Genomic DNA, 18854 nt, shown 5'->3' on the forward strand with positions numbered 1-18854 from the left:
TACTCTTCCCAGGGTCCAGCAAAATTAAGTGTAGCTTATACAATTTTAAAATTAATAAATTCACAGATTTCACAACACACTGTGTGCCCTCAGGCCCCTACTCCACCACTACCACATATCTTCAGTACTGAATCCATGTGTGTGTGTGTGTGTGTGCGCATGTGTCTGTGCCTGTGTGTGTTGCTTCACAGTCCCCACAGTTCCATAAAGTGTTTCTATCTGTTTTTAAATCTAATTTTACTGCTTGCATCAGTTACTTGATGTGGAATAGAGTTCCATGTAGGTAGTCATGGCTCTATGTAGTACCGTGCGCCTCCCATAGTCTGTTCCGGACTTGGGGCCTGTGAAGAGACCTCTGGTGGCATGTCTTGTGGGATATGCATGGGTGTCCGAGCTGTTTGCTAAGTAGTTCAAACAGACAGCTCGGCGCATTCAACATTTGTGTTTATGTTTTATTGCGTTTCTCATGCAACTTCTAGTATATATTTTTTTTTAGCGTGGCGGAATATTTGAAGGAGAATCTAGTTTTTCTGTTGTTATACATTCAAATGTAGCGGTTATCTACAGCGTTTTACAAAAAAAAACAAATGCCTGCAGGGATCCATTCTCGCTGTAACACTCATCTCTTGTCGTTTGTCAGGTTTTGAGGGCTGGTCATGGTGCCTCAGCCGGAGGTGTGCGATCCTCTCCACGCGAGCCTCTTCCTGCTGCGCCTGAACAAGCAGCACCTGGCCGCCGGGCCCACCCTCTTCTGTGACGTCAACCTCGTCGCCGCCAGCACCGCCTGCAGCCAGTACTTCCGCCAGCTACTGCTGTCGACGTCTTCCCCACCGCCTTCGGATCCGGTATTGGACACCCGTCATCAACCCCCTCTTCTGGGGGGCTGAGCGAGTCCTGGAGCTGCCTCACCTCCAGTCCAGAGTGCTGTCCAACCTGCTCGACTTCATCTACACCTCCCACGTCCTCCGCCGGGACGACAAGGGGAAAAGGCTTCTCTCAGAGGCGGGCCTCAGCCTCGGGGTGCCCTTCTGGACCCAGCTGGTTAAAGAAGAGGAGGACGAACCAGGGGAGATGAAGGGTAAAAGCAGGCAGGGCCGAGGAGGGGAGGCCATGATGGAGGACGGGGCATGCAGCCCAGAGAAGGCTAAGATCACCCTCAGCTTCCCCCTCAGTGCCGCCCTGCCCGCCGCCCTCACTGTTCACAACCACCGCCCCTCCTCGGCCATGTCGTCCCCTCGCTGCCGACACTCCTCCTCGGGCTCCAAGGGGTCCAATGAGGGGTCGTCATGGACACTGGCCGCCGCCGCCACCACGGACAAACGGCGGCCATTTAAACAGCCCCGACATGACAGCTCTCCATGCTCTTCCTCCTCCTCCCATTCCTCTTCTTCCTCTCCCATGGATCTTACCGCACTGGTCAAAAAGGACACCAAATCCCCCCCACCTCTTTTCAAAGCTGGTCTGGACTCCCAGTTCCACAGGTTCACCCCTAGGTCCTCCAATGGGCCTATAGTGGGTTACCCAGGGGAGGGTCACAGACTGACCAATGGCACAGCCTCCCCCTCAGACACTGCACAGATCCTGTTCAACCTGAGCGCCGTGGCCTATCAGAGCCAGGGGAGGCAGGGCACAGACAGAAAGGAGAAAACAGGAAAACAAGGAGGGAGGGTGGGCAGCCCACAAGTTGGACCAAACCTCCACCCGCCCACCCTCCACCTTCCTCCTCTTCCTCACCCTTCCTCCTCTTTCATCCCACCCCCTCTTCCTCCTCACTCCTCCTCCACCCCCAGATGGCCCCAAGGCGGAGCTGATATGTGGGGTGTGCCACCGCCTCTTCAGCTCCGCCTCGTCTCTCACGGCCCACATGCGGCTGCACCGTGGAGGCCGGGCCCTCAGCTGCCAGCACTGTGGCAAAGCCTTCATCCACAACAAGAGACTGCAGTCCCACGAGGCCTCCTGCAGGCACGCTCTGACCCCGGCTATCCCCTCTAACCTCCCCCTTCTCCCCATCCAGCCAAAAGAGGAGCCCCTGGAGGAAGGGGAGGTTAGGGTGGAGGGTGGACAGATTCTGGGGGCAGGCGAGGAAGATATGAAGCCTGGAAAAGGGAAGAAAGGGCGAGGTCTCCTAGTTCGACACGAAGGCGACGTGTCCGAGCTGGTGGGGGACGAGGACCACTTCGTCAAGGTGGTGGACGGCCACGTCATCTACTTCTGCTCGGTGTGCGAGCGCTCCTACATGACCCTGTCCAGCCTCAAGCGCCACTCCAACGTGCACTCATGGCGCCGCAAGTACCCCTGCCACTTCTGCGACAAGGTGTTCGCCCTGGCCGAGTACCGCACCAAGCACGAGGTGTGGCACACGGGCGAGCGACGCTACCAGTGCATCTTCTGCTGGGAGGCCTTCGCCACGTACTACAACCTGAAGACCCACCAGAAGGCTTTCCACGGCATCAGCCCGGGCCTCATCTCCAGCGAGAAGACGGCTAATGGCGGCTACAAGCAGAAGGTCAACGCCCTCAAGTTCTACCGCCTGCTCCCCATGCGTTCCCAGAAGAGACCCTACAAGACTTACAGTGACTCCCTGGCCAATGGCCTGCAGCTGCCCCCTTCCGACCCCTCTTCCGTCCCTCTGCCCCTGGACTGCAGCCTGTCTGACTCCCTGGACCCCGGTGACCTGCGCAGCCTCATCAGTGGCTCTCTACCCAAGGGTGTGAAGCCAGACCCTGAAGAGTTCCCTGCCAGCTTCCCCCTCACAGTAGCCCTAGAGCAGGGAGAGATCCGGCTCCCTTCCCTAACAGGCATGGCCCTAGGGAGAGTAGCAGACAGAGAGCCAGCATCCGAGAAGGTAGGTAGTCGTAGCAGCAGCTCCAAGGTATCCGTTGGCAACAGAGTTAAAACTCCCAAGGTCAGCGGTAGCCCAGAGTTGGGTTTGTCCTCGGTGATCACGTACGGACACCCCAAGCCATCAGTCATAGTGCACGGCACAGCAGTGTCATCCGTCATTGTCCATAGCAACCAGGTCACCTCCGGGGGTGGGAAAAGCCCCCTGAGCAGTCCCTCCCCTGAATCTAGCAACAGCCAGACACTCCTCCCCAAGAGCAGTGCAAAGCCTGTTAAAAAGCATAGGGAAAGTACGGAGAGCCATAGGAAGAGAGCTAAATTAGTGGACAGTTCAGATGCCACAGAGGAGTCGGAGAGGAGATCAGAGACAGGTCGGTCCCATCATAAGTCCAGCAAGAGTGACGGCTCCTCAGCCAAACAGTCGTCAGAGGGCAAAGGAGCCGGGCCGCTGTGTCAGATCACGGTGCGGATAGGCGAGGAGGCCATGGTCAAGCGCAGTATCTCCGAGACGGACCTCAAGAGGGACAGGAGCCCCCCTCCTTCCAAAGCCAAAAGGACACACTCCTCCCCACTGGAGACCAAGGAACCTCGACACTCTCACCACCACCACCACCATCACCACAAACACCGCTCCCATCGCAGCTCGAGCACCGGAGCCGAGGGGGAGAGAGGAGGAGATGGGGAGAGCAGGAAGAAAAGTCCCATAGCCCCGGGCAAGGTCAGAGAGTATTACTTCCGCCAGGAGGTGCGCAAGCAGGGGGAGAGTGAGGACGATGAGGACAACCTCTGGAGGCCCTACTACTCTTACAAACCCAAGAGGAAGGCCCCGCACATCCACAAAGCAAAGAACTGGCAGGCCAAACTGCACTACAAACGCTCCCTCCGGCTTATGAAGCGGGCCGAGGGAATCATGGACCATGTAAATAAGGATGGAACGGTGGAGGTGGAAGGGGAGGTGGAAGGTCACATAGAGCAAGAGAAGGGAGAGGTACCTGAATCCCTCAGTATTTCCCCTATACCTTCGAAAGACAAAGAGGTGGAGGAAGAAATCCAGGAGGCCCACCTTAAGACCACTGATCCTCCCCTGGCTTCCCCCCAAACCCCTCTGGCTACCTCAGTCTCCCCTATGGACACAAAACGCCGGCCCTGGTCCGATGGGAGCGCATCGGAGTGCGATACGTGTGGCCGCTGGTTCTCCAGCTCCAGGAAGCGGGATAAACACGAGCTCAGCCACCTGCTGGAGTTTGTGTGCCTCCGTTGTAGGGCCCCTTTCCCTTCCAGGGACCAGCTGGAGGATCACCAGAGAACTCGGCACCCCAAAGCCACCGACCACCTGTCCGTGCCACCCCGAGCGGGACCTCAGTCCAGAGATGAGGGCGTGGAGAGGGAGACGAAGCTGGCAGAGGTAGACCGGGTGAGAGAGAGGGTTATACTAGGGAAGGGAAGTCCAAGTCGCCTAAGCAGGAGGTCGTTGGCGAGACACACCTGTTCGCAGTGCCATAAGGTGTGCAAGACATCCTCGGCGCTAAACCGCCACATGAGGCGCCACGAGTTAAGCAGCTCCCCGGAGAGAGAAGGGGAGAAGACCCAGCCAGAGACAAAAGCAGCAGCAGAGACTACAGTTAGCACTGCTAGCAAAGACCTCGACACCATGAGTGGCCATGTTCCCGTTGTTCAGTCTGTCCCAGCTATCAGCTACCCTGTCCCAGAACCACAGCATAGCAGCGAGGGCATAGAGGCACAGCAGTGCGCGAGCCAGCCTAGCAAAGTGAAAGCAGAGCACCATATTCCAACACTGTGCAGCAGCCCTGAACTCAATGAACTCGCCACTCCTGTTCCTGACCGAGAGCCCAGTCCACTGATTATTCAGCCCCCTTCAGAGATCCCCACGGCCGATATCCCCGATTCTAACAGGCCCACACCCTCTCCCTCCTCCTGCACCTCGCCCCTCCAGGGTGTGCTGGTCATGAGCAGTGGAGCTGAATGTCTGGACTACCGGACCCCCAGGAAGAGGAGTCTGGAGGGGCAGAGTCACAGGAGGACCAGCCCTGCACCTGTCACGGGACCACCCACCGCTTTTCTGAACATGCACCTGACCTCGCAGATGAGAATCAACCACACTGCTGCTCCTCCGTCCGTTGCTATGACAACAGTGCCCCTCCGAGGGGTCTGTGGCGTGAAGCGGGAGGGAGATATTGTGGAGAAAGGACTGAGGCAGGGATGTGGGATGGGCCTCCTCCATCATGCTGGTTTTAAGGACTCACCAGTGGCCCAAGATGTCAGGGTCCTGCCCTTGTCCAGGAGCCCCAGTCCCAACCAAGCACAAGACCTGACCATGTCCTCAATCCTAGCCAGGGAGGTGGAGAGGGAAAGGCAGAGAGAATGGGAGAGGGATATGGAGAGAGAGCTAGAAAGGGGGAGGCAGAGAGAAAGGGAAAGGGATATGGACAGAGAGCTGGAAAGGGGGAGGCAGAGGGAGAGGAATATGGACAGAGTGCTAGAAAGGGAGAGGCGGAGAGAAAGGGAGATGGAGAGGGTTCAGCAGACTAGGGGGGCATCTCACCCCCCACAGGAGCAGCTCAGAGACAAGGAGGTGATCCTCCTGGTACCCAAAGAGGAGCCAATTAGTCCCACACCGTCCCCTATACACACACCCATTCAAACCACTATTAACAACCGTCCCTTGCAGAGGCGGCCCACCGTGTCCCCATGCCTCTCCCCCACTGCCATGGACCTGCTGATGCAGGCCAACCGCCAAGTTTCCCAGTCCATGTGTGGCACACGGGGCCCCGAGAGGCTTCAGTTGCCCACTGGGTCAGTCGGTGGCATCGACCGCCCCTCGGCCCACGCCCTACTGCTCCCACGGGTCCCCCCACCGTCCGAGGCAGAGCCCCAGGACCACTCCCCAGCGCCTTCCAGAGACCCTCACAGAGGGGAAGTCACTGCCAGGGGATACCCCATGCAGGACTACCCCCTGCCCCTCATCGTCCAGAGCGGCTACTGCTCTGGCAAGAAGCAGGAGGACAACCTGCTCATGTCTTACCCAACCGGGCCTCTTGCCTTCGGGCCGTTGGGGAAGATGATGCCTACCGGGGACCTAGCCAAACTGCCCTTCTACCCTGACCCGTACCATCTGCTCTACGGGCCGCAGCTGCTGGCCTACCCCTACAACCTGGCCTCCCTGCCCATGGCTCTGAACATGATGGCCCCTGGGGACGACAAGGTGGCGCCGCTGCCCTTCCTCCCTGCCCTCTTCAACTACGCTGCTGCAGCTGGTCCCTACACTGGCATGTTGCCACACCACCTAGTGGCCAACCCCAGCCTCTACAACAGCGGTGGCGGCAGCAGTAGAAAGCAGCGGGACAGCAGCGGCAGTGGCGGCAAGCCGTAGAGGTTGTAGAGAGAAGTGACCCTTTTATTGTATTTTAAAAGTGGATGACCAGGCCTGTGGTTGGAGGAAGGGGTGGAGTCATCTCCTTATGGTTACTGAGTCCACTTGCACAGTCCCCGGCCTCTCTTTTGTGAAGTAGCAGTCAGAGCCTCGGCGTTGAATCGGCAGAGAGGATGAATGGGAGGAGGATGAGTGAGGAAAGAAGGGACACATTTCATCATTACAGGCAAATATCCTCCTCTCCTTTCCTCTGGCTTCTGTTCTCATGTCTTTCTGTCGTACTAGTTCTGCACTAGCGCTTGGATAATTGTCTTCTCCGACTCGTTATGATATCTATAATAATAATAATAATAATAATAACAGGGTGTGAAAATGTTTCCCTCTGCTTTCCTTTACAGTGACTCTGCATAATGCTGATCACGAATACACCTCTCTAGGGGGACGCTTTTTAGGGAAGGAAAGGGATCAGCTTGAGATGGCATCAAATGGGCGTGTGATCGCTCATGTGAACGTGTGCTCCGGGTGTTTGTGGGAGCTGTGCGTGACCTGTATGTAGGAGTTATTCAGTTGGGCACGCTGGGGTTGGCCTGGTGTGTCTGATTGCGAGCGGCTGCAGTCTGCCATCTGAGCACTGATCATTCCACGGGGGTTCTGTGGTGTTAACAGCATTCCAACACTAGACTAGCCCTTTTATAGGTCCGTGCATAGTTCAGTAGAATGAATTATTCTGTTTCCAGTTCCCAAAGTAGCAATGCTAGCTAACCGTATGGATGGAGTAGAGTCTGTACTTGAGACAAATGGCAGATCTTGTGGGCTTATGTTACTATAGTGGCCAGATGAGTCTGCTTAGGGGTTCATGTTAGCGTTTACCTTGCGCAAAACAACTGCAAAATGTTCCTATAAAAGGGGTGGAAGACTTGACAAGTCTTGTAGCTGATCTGTAAATGTACTTTAGCTGTAGCTGACCACTGGGCGAGAAACACAGGTTAGTGTAGACCACGCACTTCCTGTTCTCCTTGTACTCATCTCATCTCTTCCAAAGTTTGAAAAAAAACAACAACATAAGAAATAGGTTGATCTTTTAATCTTCGGTGGCCCTTTTCCTCCCCCTGATGCCTCCTGGTGTCCAACAAAGACACTGTCCGTTTACTAGGCCGGTTCGAAGAGCGGGGAGTGTAGAAGGGAAAACACAGAGGGGTGGAATCAGGGCAGGGCAATTCCTGTAATATCTGGAAAGAGCGAACGAGGGAGATTTTAAAAGAGAACCACAGAGGCCAGGCGCACCTAGGTCAGTACCCTCGACGGAGCTTCCGGGGTCAAATCAAAATGACCCCTCTTACTGAAAGGGCATAGAAAAGGACAACGGAAATGGAGTCTGATGGCGCCACAGTGGGGCCCGCTTGTGTAAAACAGCTTTTCGTGTCCCAATAGCTCCTCTCTTCTGGGACAGAGAAGAGAAGGGTGACGTCACCGGGTTGTAGGGCCGGGCTTAGCAGCATCCGTTGTGCGGCTCGGAGTTTCCCCAGATGTCGTGTGGGACTTATTCTGTAATGTCTTTCTCTTGTACGTTACATTTACATTTGTCTGTTTTGTTTGACTTTTATATCACCTTTTGCTAGACAGAAGTGGCTTCAGCAAATGAAAGGGGTTTTGAGTACACTTATGAATATGAATGTCATTTTAGTCAAGAGGTTAGGTGCATAAAGTTCGATGGGGTTCAGTTTTTTCCGACTTGAAAAATAACGCGCGGAGAGCCGTTATGAAGTCCGGTATGTGTATTTACAGTAGTCCTAGGAACATGTCAAGAAACGTAGGTTCTGTATCCACAAAAGCATGAGCAACACTCGCTTCATAACCGTTTTGTATTATTCTCGATATCCAAAATCTCTCACGTTTTCCTTCCCGTGGCTCCTCATCCTCTGTCGCCCCCCCCCCCCACTATCTCAGCTCACCATCTCTGTTTTGTCTTGGTTTTGTATTTGTTCTGCAGTATAACCCCCTAACAACAGTGCAGCTACCACGTTTATTTCTCACAATCCGTATGGGAGCTGTCCAATTATCCCCGTTCCTCCCCAAACGCGCACACTTTACAGCCTCTTTCTGGAGTGTGTGTGGCGTCTGTGTGCGACGAAACCGCTGCACTGTTCGTTTCGGACAGGAGGACGGAAACACTGAGTGACCAACTGCAGGGGCTCACGGCCTCGACTTGGTTGTGGTTACAAGCCTTCTGTGTGTATTTCTGTGTGTGTGTGTGTGTGTGTGTCTCTCTAAGCGTGTGTCTGTATGTAGCGCAGGAGGTTGGTGGCACCTTAATTGGGGAGGACAGGCTCGTGGAAACGGCCGGTGCGGAAGAAATGGAATGGTATCAAATACATCGAGCACGTGGGCTCCATGTGTTTAAAGCCATGCCAATAGCTCCTTTCCAGCCATTGTTATGAGCCGTCCTGTCCTCAGCAGCCTCCACTGGTATGTGTGTCTGTATTGGGGGGGGGAGCAGCATCTGCCTCTTAGCAGCATATCCCTCGAGGTACTGTATATGGACAGCCTGTGTTTTTTTTCAGTGGTTTTCTTCGAGCCCACCCTCTTCCCTACCCAGCTTTAGAGACTCACCATACTGTACCCATCGAGGCCATTTCACTAGATAGACATGTTTTTGTGTTTCGTTTAAAAAAAAAAAACATTTCTTCTCACACATTTTTGCCATCGTGGTGATTAATCACTGACCCAAACGCCTGCAAATAGACAGTGAATTCTGGTGGCGATATACATATTTACATTATGTTGAGTAAGTTCAAATGAATTGTGCCTCCGCTTCAGTATATTTAAACGTAGCTGTATTCAAATGGTTTGGATCTTTCAGATTTCAGACAAGGTGCCTTTTTTATGGCTTAAGAAATGAAATGATACATGGGTGAATTTATCTAAAAAAGGCAAATGACCGAGAGAAAAGTTGTGGCTTAATGTGCTATGAAGCTGGTCATAGTTCTAGGGGTGTGGCTAAACTGTTTGGTATTGTGTATGTTTAGGTAAATACTGTGCCATAGTTTTTAGAATCCACAAATACGTTATTGTTTTGTTTCTTCTTCAAATATATGAAATGTTTTAATGTTGCCTGAAAACTTTGTCTGGATTTGACACAAAGGCTTGTAGCCACAGCTCTCCCAACAGTCCCTTGTTTGTTTCTTTCTTTCACACTTTCCTCTTGTTCACCTCTTTCCCGCTCTTTCTCCTCGCTACAATCAAACAAATAAAGTATTAACCTGATGACCTAACAGGAAGTCTCATGTCTGATTTGAATATCTGCTCTGAGACAAAAAACAATACGCGCTATTATTTGTTTCAATAATTGTGTAACTTTGTTCCTCTACAAGAAATGAAAGATCTGTAAGGTGAAGTTTTGGTTGGTTGTACATGTGATTGTTGAATGTACATAACATAAGAATAGCTGGTGTTTGTACTACCCCACCAAGCAATACAGCTGTTCCACTTGTAGGGGGGGGGGTGTTGATTTAGGTATAATAAATCAACATATGCACAGTGGTGGAAAAAGTACCTAATTGTCATACTTGAGTAAAAGTAAAGATACCTTAATAGAAAATGGCTCGAGTGAAAGTCACCCAGTAAACAACTACTTGAGTAAAAGATGTATTTGGTATTAAATATACAAGTTTAAATCATTGAATATTGCTTATATTAAGCAAACCAGACGGCACAATTTTCTTGTTTGTTATTTATTTATTGATAGCCAGAGGCACACTCCAACATGCAGACATCATTTACAAATGAAGCATGTGTTTAGTGAGTTCTCCAGATCAGAGGCAGTAGGGATGGCCAGGGATGTTGTCAAAAATATTTCATTGGTAAAGTGACGATACCCCAGAAAACTACTCAAGTACTTTACACCACTGCATATGCATGACTTCTCCCCCTACATCAGGGCTGCCCAACCCTCTTCCTGGAGATCTACTGTCCTGTAGGTTTTCAGTCCAACCCCCTTCCTGGAGATATACGGTCTTGTAGGTTCAGTCCAACCCTCTTCCTGGAGATCTACTGTCCTGTAGGTTTTCAGTCCAACCCTAATTTAACACACCTGATTCTACTAATTAGCTGCTCAAGACCACTATCAGATACGCTAAATTAGGGTTGGACTGAAAACCTACTGTCCTGTAAGTTCTCAGTCCAACCCTAATTTAACTGAACCTACAAGACAGATCTCCAGGAGGAGGGTTAGACTGAACCTACAAGACAGATCTCCAGGAGGAGGGTTAGACTGAACCTACAAGACAGTAGATCTCCAGGAAGAGGGTTAGACTGAACCTACAAGACAGTAGATCTCCAGGAAGAGGGTTGGACTGAACCTACAAGACAGTAGATCTCCAGGAAGCATGTTGGACAGCCATGCCCTAAAAGCTCATCATAATTATGCATAGTTTTCTACTAGAGGGAGATATTTAGTTAAATCTGCGAAAGGAAAGGGTTTCTCGGAGGTGGTTTTGCTTGAGGTCAGAAGTGAATTTCCAATAACATTTTCTTGTTTGAATCCTCTCTGACGAGTGACACTCGGTGGCACAAGAAGGAACTGCTACAAATGATATCCCTGTAGTGTAAAACCATTGGACTCTTCTCCAGTAAACTATGGAATCCAGGTTGTCTGTCTGGGTACAGGACACAAGCTGACTGGCGCAAAATGTTAATCAGAGCATTTGATTTGCACTTCAGGAGTAAAACTGTGCTGATCTGGAAGTGGTCTCACCCGCTAATCACCTAAAGAAACTTCAATCAATCAAATGTATTTTATAAAGCCATTTTTACATCAGCAGTTGTCACAAAGTGCTATACAGAAACTCAGTATAAAACCCCAAAGGGTATACAATAAAATAAACTCCATAGAAAGGCAGGGACCTAGGAAGAAACCCTAAGGTGGCTAGTCTTCTTTTGGCCGGGTGGAGATTATAAGGCCAGATCGTTCTGCTGGGTGGAGATTATAAGGCCAGATTGTTCTTCAAAACATTCAAACATTCATAGATGACCAGCAGAGTCAACAGTTCAACACCTCAGTGAATGTCAGTTGGCTTTTCATAGCCGAGCATTCAGAGGGTGAGACAGCAGGTCTGGGAGAGAGAGAGAGAGAGAGTTGAAACAGCAGGTCCGGGAGAGAGGGTTGAAACAGCAGGTCCGGGAAAGAGAGTTGAAACAGCAGGTCCGGCAAAGAGAGAGTTGAAACAGCAGGTCCGGGAAAGAGAGATTTGAAACAACAGGTCCGAGAGAGAGTGTTGAAACAGCAGGTCTGAGAGAGAGAGAGAGTTGAAACAGCAGGCCCGGGAGAGAGAGAGTTGAAACAGCAGGCCCGGGAGAGAGAGAGTTGAAACGGCAGGTCCGGGACAGAGAGAGAGTTGAAACGGCAGGTCCGGGACAGAGAGAGATTTGAAACGGCAGGTCCGGGACAGAGAGAGATTTGAAACAGCAGGTCCGGGACAGAGAGAGAGTTGAAACGGCAGGTCCGGGACAGAGAGAGAGTTGAAACAGCAGGTCTAGGAGAGAGAGAGAGAGTTGAAACGGCAGGTCCGGGACAGAGAGAGAGTTGAAACAGCAGGTCTAGGAGAGAGAGAGAGAGAGAGTTGAAACAGCAGGTCCGGGAAAGAGAGAGTTGAAACAGCAGGTCCGGGAGAGCGAGAGAGTTTAAACAGCAGTTCTGGGACAGAGAGAGAGTTGAAACAGCAGGTCCGGGACAGAGAGAGAGTTGAAACGGCAGGTCCGGGACAGAGAGAGAGAGTTGAAACAGCAGGTATCACATACATGTACAGTTAATAACAATGTATTGTTTTGAGTATTAAAGAAATCCTCTCAGATTTGGTGAAAACTTGGGTGGTGATGTCAGAGCAGGAAGTCAGGACATAGTGTGACATAAGACCAATAAGATAAAATATTTTGACACCTTTGTCCAGTGATAGCTTTCCTGTTGTTGCAGGGTGTAAAGGGAGGGGCACTCTGTACCGTTCCTAAAAGCACAGTGCAGCCTCAGATGGCCATACAGGAATGCTGCCATTCCAACACGCCAAAGCTAAGGCATACACACTTAGTCACTGCTCTCCCAGCAAATAGTCAAGGTCTCTGTTGAGCTGGTAAACAACCATCGGTCGACTAAGGTCACTCACCGAGCATACACTGCTGTCTGTTTCCCCATCGCTAGAGAGATAGTTGTGGAGCACATCGGCCAGAGGGGACTCATCAGTTGCGATCTCAATATCAGTTGATAAAAATCATGCCTGGATCTCTTGTACTGTATTCTCTTTATAGTCACTGTTAATCACTTTAGTCTACATATTGACAAGTTGGTCTTGGGTAGCATATGAGCGCCGCAATATTTTGTCCTGCACCCTGTTGGCTTGCTCTGTTACTGTTACTATTGCCCTCTTCTCCTCACTTTTATTCATCTCGCTTTCTTTTGCCTCCTCGCCTCTATTTCTCCTTTTCTGCATTGCACTCTGCCTCGCCTCTTATTTCTCCCAAACAGTTTGACACAAACGAGCAACAACTTTCCAGGAAATCAATAGCCGCTGACGATGTCGACATGTTTGCCCTCTGGTCTCTGGCGGGCCCACGTAGCTCTGGCTCGCTCCAAAACAGGCGTCAGAGTGTCGAAGTAGACCATTAGCCCCCCCACTAGTACCTCAGGGCTAGTTCAGAGTGAGTGGACAAACCGCTGTGAGGTTCTGGACACTGGTAAGCCTACTGAGGGTCAGGGGTCTGAAGAATGGGCTCGTTAAAGACCCTGTCAGGTGGACTGCTGCTGGGTTTATGCCTCACCTTGCTGGGATGGGGAGCTGAGGGACAATGGAACGGACGCCCCAAGGTACGTCAGAATTCTCTCACCACTGACAATGTACAGGTTTAATATGTAACCAAGTTAGTTTTTCTCATTAAATGGATTTTCGTGGTTCATTTAGGGGCGACAGGTCACCTAGTGGTTAAAGTGTTGGGCCAGTAACCGAAAGGTTGCTAGATCAAATCCCCGAGCTGACGAGGTACAAATCTGTCGCTCTGCCCCTGAACAAGGCAGTTGTTCCCCGGTAGGCCGTCATTGTAAATAAGCATTTGTTCTTTACTGACTTGCCTAGTGAAGTAAAGGTTACATAAAATAATTAAATGGTCATTGGATTGGCCCAAGGAAAAATATACAATACTGGTCATAGTCTGTCCTTGAGAGATTACGGCAATACTATGTAAACATCTGACCAAGAGTACCTTGACAGTAACACAGAGAACATGAATTGCGCAGTGAAAGAGAGGGGACTTTGCTCAGTAGTCTGTGGGCGGAAAACAATATGTCAGGTCACCCTAAATCTATTCCACTGATTTGAGCTCACCCACTTTTTGCTGTATCACTTTACTAACATATTTATGACTCATTGTACAAAGGAAAATACCATATGTTCAAATGTCTATTTCTCCGTACATTTGGCATCATGTTCAATAGATGCACAAGCATAAGAGTGGCGGTGTGCTGTGCATATTCCCTGCCTGTAAGAAGACAATATTGAAACTTAGGGGTGTGTATGTGAATGAATGAGCAGTACATTGAGCATACTGTAACATATGTGTTGTACTGTACATACTGTAACATGTGTTGTATTGTACATACTGTAACATAAGTCATGTTTTGACACACAGAAGGAGATATCGGGCAGTGGCCCTATCAACCTCGGCCAACAACAACGAGGCACCTGGTGGCCCCTGATGCAGACCAGAGAGAACCTGACAGAGGTCAAAAGGTCAGTCTGCTTTACATGACCATGAGGGGAAAAAACAGCACTAGGCCACATTCCAATACTTTTAACACGCACCCTTCCTTCCTTTCTTAAAGTTGAAAGACGATTGGATAGGTGTAAGCATGGGTTACATGCATACAAAACAGTTTCATAAAGTCTGAATGTTTTACTTACTCAAAGAGAGCCCAACTTTCCTTTCCTTAAATTATACTTCCAACATCTCTGTGCTCTATCATACAAACCATCCATTTTACTAACCATCCATTTTTACTAACCATCTATTTGGCTAACCATTCATTTTGGCAAGGAGAAACGACCAAAACAGTCACTCTAAGCAACGGTCAGTCAAAGTAGCAACTAGGAAGACACATGAATGACTAGTGATAGACTTCTTTCCCATGTCTTTGGTCTACAGCATCAAGTCCATGTTCCAGTTCCGGACGTTTGACCCCGAGGGGGTGGTGTTCTATGGGGACACCAGGGAGGGAGAGGACTGGTTTGTCCTGATCCTCAGGAACGGCCTCCCTGAGATGCAGATCGGGAAAGCAGACATCCTCGTCAGTGTGCAAGGGGGACCCAAACTCAACGACGGCAAGTGGCATCTGGTAAGCCAGGTGACATTCACTCTGCATTATGGGTAACCTATAGAAGCCTGGCACGCAAGTCTAGGTGTCAAATCAGGTGTGTACCAGTCATTTCTAATAGGCCTGTGTGTAATGCATTATAAATTCATTTATAGAGGCATTTATGAGGAGCAATGAGCTGTGATGAAGGCCTATAGCAATGTGAAAGAAAGAACTTTCAATTCGTGACACACTAGTGTATCAAATGTATTTGAGGCTTTATTCACGGCTGACATGGTACATTTCTATTCTGTGATACACATGTACGGTGCTGTTTCTGATTCTTTATGCGTACCGTAGGTGGAGATCAGTAGCCAGGAGGATTTTGTGGTGCTGGAGGTGGACGGCCAGAAGGCGTTGGTGGTGGGACTGAAGTCCAAAGAGACCATGGAGGTTCTGACAGGCCAGATCCGCCTCGCCCTCGGGGGGATCCTGGTCAACCTGGACAAGCTGTTCCTCCCGGTATGCTGGAGCGATCTGTCTGTCGTTTGGTGTCGACAGGGATTTATTAGCTGAACTTGGAAATGGACTGGTCTTGTTTACAAATTGGTGTGTGTGAGAGCATGCGTGTGTGTGTGTGACAGCATGCGTGTGTGTGTGTGTGTGTGTGGAGTGGGGTAAGTGTGTAAGTGTGTGTGTATAAACAGTCCTAATACTGTACTTGTGTGTCTGGGTGGTCTCCAGTTCCAGCCAGAGATGGATGGATGTATCCAGAAGGGGAATTGGCTAAACCTGAGCACCCCCTGGGAGACAGAGTTGATTGGGGAGCCCTGGCCCTGCTACCAGAACATCCAACCAGGGAGCTATTTCCCCGGCACAGGACTGGCTGCATTCAACACCACAGGTCCATATATATTGAAACGAATGTGGGGCACACGCAATAAAGACTGGTGACTGTCTAAGAACAAATTAGCAAACAAAACCAGCCAACAACAAAACGCTACTCGCCTTGGATCCAATCAGCATCCTTTTGTAGTTTTAACTGAAGCGAAGCAGCTGATTCCTATTCTATCTTCTGTAAAGACAGGCACTACATTCCAAAGAAGGTCTGATGGTGTAGTGAACAGGTTGTGAAGCCACACATAGCCTGAACAGTGCCAGGTCTACCCAATTTACCTGTATATGTCCCTATTTTTATTTGATCTTTATTTAACCAGGTCGGCCAGTTGAGAACAAGTTCTCATTTACAACTGCAACCTGGCCAAGATAAAGCAAAGCAGTGAGACACAAACAACAACAGAGTTACACATGGAATAAACAAACGTACAGTCAATTGCACAATTGAAAAAGTTTATATTAAGTGTGTGCAAATGGCGTAAGGAGGAAAGGCAATAAATAGGCCATAGTAGCGAAGTAATTGCAATTTAGCAAATTAACACTGGAGTGATAGATGTGCAAGTAGAAATACTGGTGTGCAAAAAAGTAAATAAAAACAATATGGGGATGAGGTAGTTAGTAGGGTTGAGATAGGTATATACAGATGTAGGATCTTAATTTGATCACCCTGTTGCAGGAAATGTTAAACTTCTAGTCTTTTTGAGGTTGTAAAAAGCCTCTGAAGTTTGTAATTTCCGCTTTGAAATTTCATTTGATTTTCCCTTGCAAAAAAATATATGAACCCCTACAACATGTCTATTAATTATAATCCACATGATAATTTATATTTCATGTTGCTGCAGGATTATTTTCCTGCTGTACCAAACTGGCTCAAATTAAGATCCTACATTATCCCCTTACACTGTGTATAAGACAGTAGATTAGGAATTGTTAGTTAGATTACTTGTTGGTTATTACTGCATTGTCGGAACTAGAAGCACAAGCATTTCGCTACACTCGCATTAACATCTGCTAACCATGTGTATGTGACAAATAAAATTTGATTTGATTTTTACATCTGTATATTGAAATATTGGGATTGATTTATTCATATCTGTCCCCCTGTAGACCTCCCTGGCCACCAGACAGAGGAGGGTGGGATTACTATTGACATCCATGGAGACTCCACTAAAATGGAAGGAACAGTTCTGAGCTTGAACACCCCTGGGCAGGAATTGCCCACAGTAACAGTGAAAATCAACAATAACCCAAAGGTACCAATCCCACCATTCTAATTTCATGACAATATGAATGTTGGATTTCAGCATGTAAACTGTCACGATCACAGTTCGTAATCATGGTTCTTTGACCAGTGCAATACAAATTTGATACAGATGTATATCCATGCTTTCCAACTTTTGTACGACAGAAAGTCATACTGACCATCCTCAAGCATGACACCATCACCGAACAGAGTTTCAGCAGACTGTCCCTAACCCTGTTGAAGAATCAAGTGAACATGGACATCGATGACACGCACCTAACATTTGAGATCGACAGTATACCTGACTTTTCTAGAAGCTGGAAAGAGGGGATGATCCTTGCATTTGGGGGGCTTCCAGGTGAATTTGTGAGGAGATACTTGAAGTGTTTTGAGGAGACATGTGTACCAGAGGAGGACAGGTTCATTGTAATGGCTGGAATGGAATAAATGGAATGGTATCAAAGACATCAAACACATGGAAACCACATGTTTGACTCCGTTCCATTGATTCCATTCACAGCCATTACAATGAGCCCATCCTCCTATCGCTCCTCCCACCAGCCTCCTCTGACAGGTACCAGATTTTTCCTAAGTTACAGCTAACAGCTACCAGTCGTCTACACACATATTGATGCTGTAGAATCTTGAAATGTTGTTTATTTTTCCCCTCTCTCCATCCCCCCCGTCCTCCTTTCTGTGGTTCCTCCCGCTCTCAGGTGATGGAGTGTCCTACAGTAGCATCCAGTACCTGAAGGGCTGTCTGGAGAAGATCCAGGTCCAGGGACAGGATGTGGATCTAGACCGGGCGCTGTACAAGGACCTCTCCGTTTCCTCCCATAGTTGCCCCTCAGAAGTCTGAACCAAGGCTATCCTGACAGATCAGATCTGTGATGACTGTAGAGATGTCATTTATCTCCATCAATCGCCCTTCCCTGGTCGCATAAACCTAATTACAAATTCCCCCCCCCCCCATCTGCATTTTAACTGGCCCAGTCAGTATTCCTGTACACACAGTCCTAATTTTAACCATGGCTAAGAGAGGTTTGACCATAGAATTAGGAATTAGAATACTAGAATGTAAAATAACCTTCTTATGATGTTCCAAAGGTCAGCCGTGTTGGTGAGGGAGTTGGTCAACCATGGTTTACCAGTGCTGTGATAATATGTATAATAATGAATGTGATAAATTTATCTGCACAGTATGTGTGTTAGCTAGCAAGCCAGCCAGTTTTAGAGGAATGATTCCATAAAGTGCTCTTATTAACTGCCAATATGGCAACATTCCATTCAAACAATACAGTCAATACACAGTCATACACTGGCTGAAGTCAGTTGATGATAGACAAGTTGTAAATGCAACAAGTACTGTTATTGTATGACTATATTATATGACAATAATTGTAGGTTGACTATAATTTTATTACACAATTTCTGACACATCACATGCCTTACTTTTATGTTCCTACTTAAGTAAAAGCAGGAAATGGATCACCTTTGACTCTACTGCCATTCATTCCAATTAGATTGGTTTTGGATTTATTCCTGACCAAGATCGCTGCCATTTTGCCCCATTCTTGAACTTTGAGGGTTTATGACATAAACCCATAGAGATCTTATTAAATTACTAGAGGGGCTGACAGTCTTTGTTTGCTTTTGACCAGGTTATGGGGTGTAAAATGAGCAGATGAGATGGGCCATTGCTTTCTGAATTTTCTGTCAATAAAGATACATTGAGCTTGTGGTAGATGATCCTGTTGGCGCATCAGTCTCATTATTGTGTGATATAGAATAGGACTAAATCTAATAAAATGTATTTAAAGTGTAGTTTGATTTTATTGTATTTAGTTCTATTCTTTAACTTAGATTTTTGGTTGAGATGGAGATGTGTCTACTAATGAATAATTGATATGTTGGCTTCATACCTCCGTCTCAACCAAACATCTAAGTTAAAGAATAGAACAAAATCAAATCAAACTTGAAAATGTACTTTAAATAAAGTCTGATTTGATTTAGTTATATTCTTTAAATGTTGATATCTGGTTGAGTTGTCAACCAAATACCATTCATTACTTTTCTGATACAGTAAATAGTCTATAAAGTTAAGGCTATATTGCAAACTAGTCTGGACTAGTCTGATTTATTCAACCTCA

General features: G+C 48.5%; 2 protein-coding genes across 3 annotated transcripts; both read left to right on the forward strand.

Annotated features, from left to right (window-relative positions):
- Positions 1-717: 717 nt before the first annotated feature.
- On the forward strand, positions 718-9504 carry LOC135510089 (zinc finger and BTB domain-containing protein 38-like; the record flags this gene model as incomplete). Its single annotated transcript, XM_064930883.1, is given in 2 exon segments — positions 718-1695; positions 1697-9504. Coding segments are annotated over 2 exon segments (5514 nt in total), but the record flags the coding sequence as incomplete, so codon positions are not given.
- A 3329-nt stretch (positions 9505-12833) lies between these two features.
- Positions 12834-18453, forward strand: shbg (sex hormone-binding globulin). Of its 2 annotated transcripts, XM_064931797.1 has the most exons (9): positions 12834-13085; positions 13904-14004; positions 14417-14606; positions 14925-15086; positions 15309-15468; positions 16569-16714; positions 16870-17062; positions 17225-17278; positions 17421-18453. In XM_064931797.1, exons 1-9 carry the CDS (start codon positions 12987-12989, stop codon positions 17561-17563), a joined length of 1248 nt encoding a protein of 415 aa, XP_064787869.1. In that variant the 5' UTR covers positions 12834-12986; the 3' UTR covers positions 17564-18453. The 2 variants fall into 2 exon arrangements, with proteins under 2 accessions (XP_064787869.1, XP_064787870.1); XM_064931798.1 differs by lacking the exon at positions 17225-17278 and having other exon boundaries at positions 12844-13085.
- Positions 18454-18854: the final 401 nt, after the last annotated feature.

The sequence above is a fragment of the Oncorhynchus masou genome, chromosome 23 (assembly GCF_036934945.1).
Source record: "Oncorhynchus masou masou isolate Uvic2021 chromosome 23, UVic_Omas_1.1, whole genome shotgun sequence".
Classification (NCBI taxonomy): Eukaryota; Metazoa; Chordata; class Actinopteri; order Salmoniformes; family Salmonidae; genus Oncorhynchus; species Oncorhynchus masou.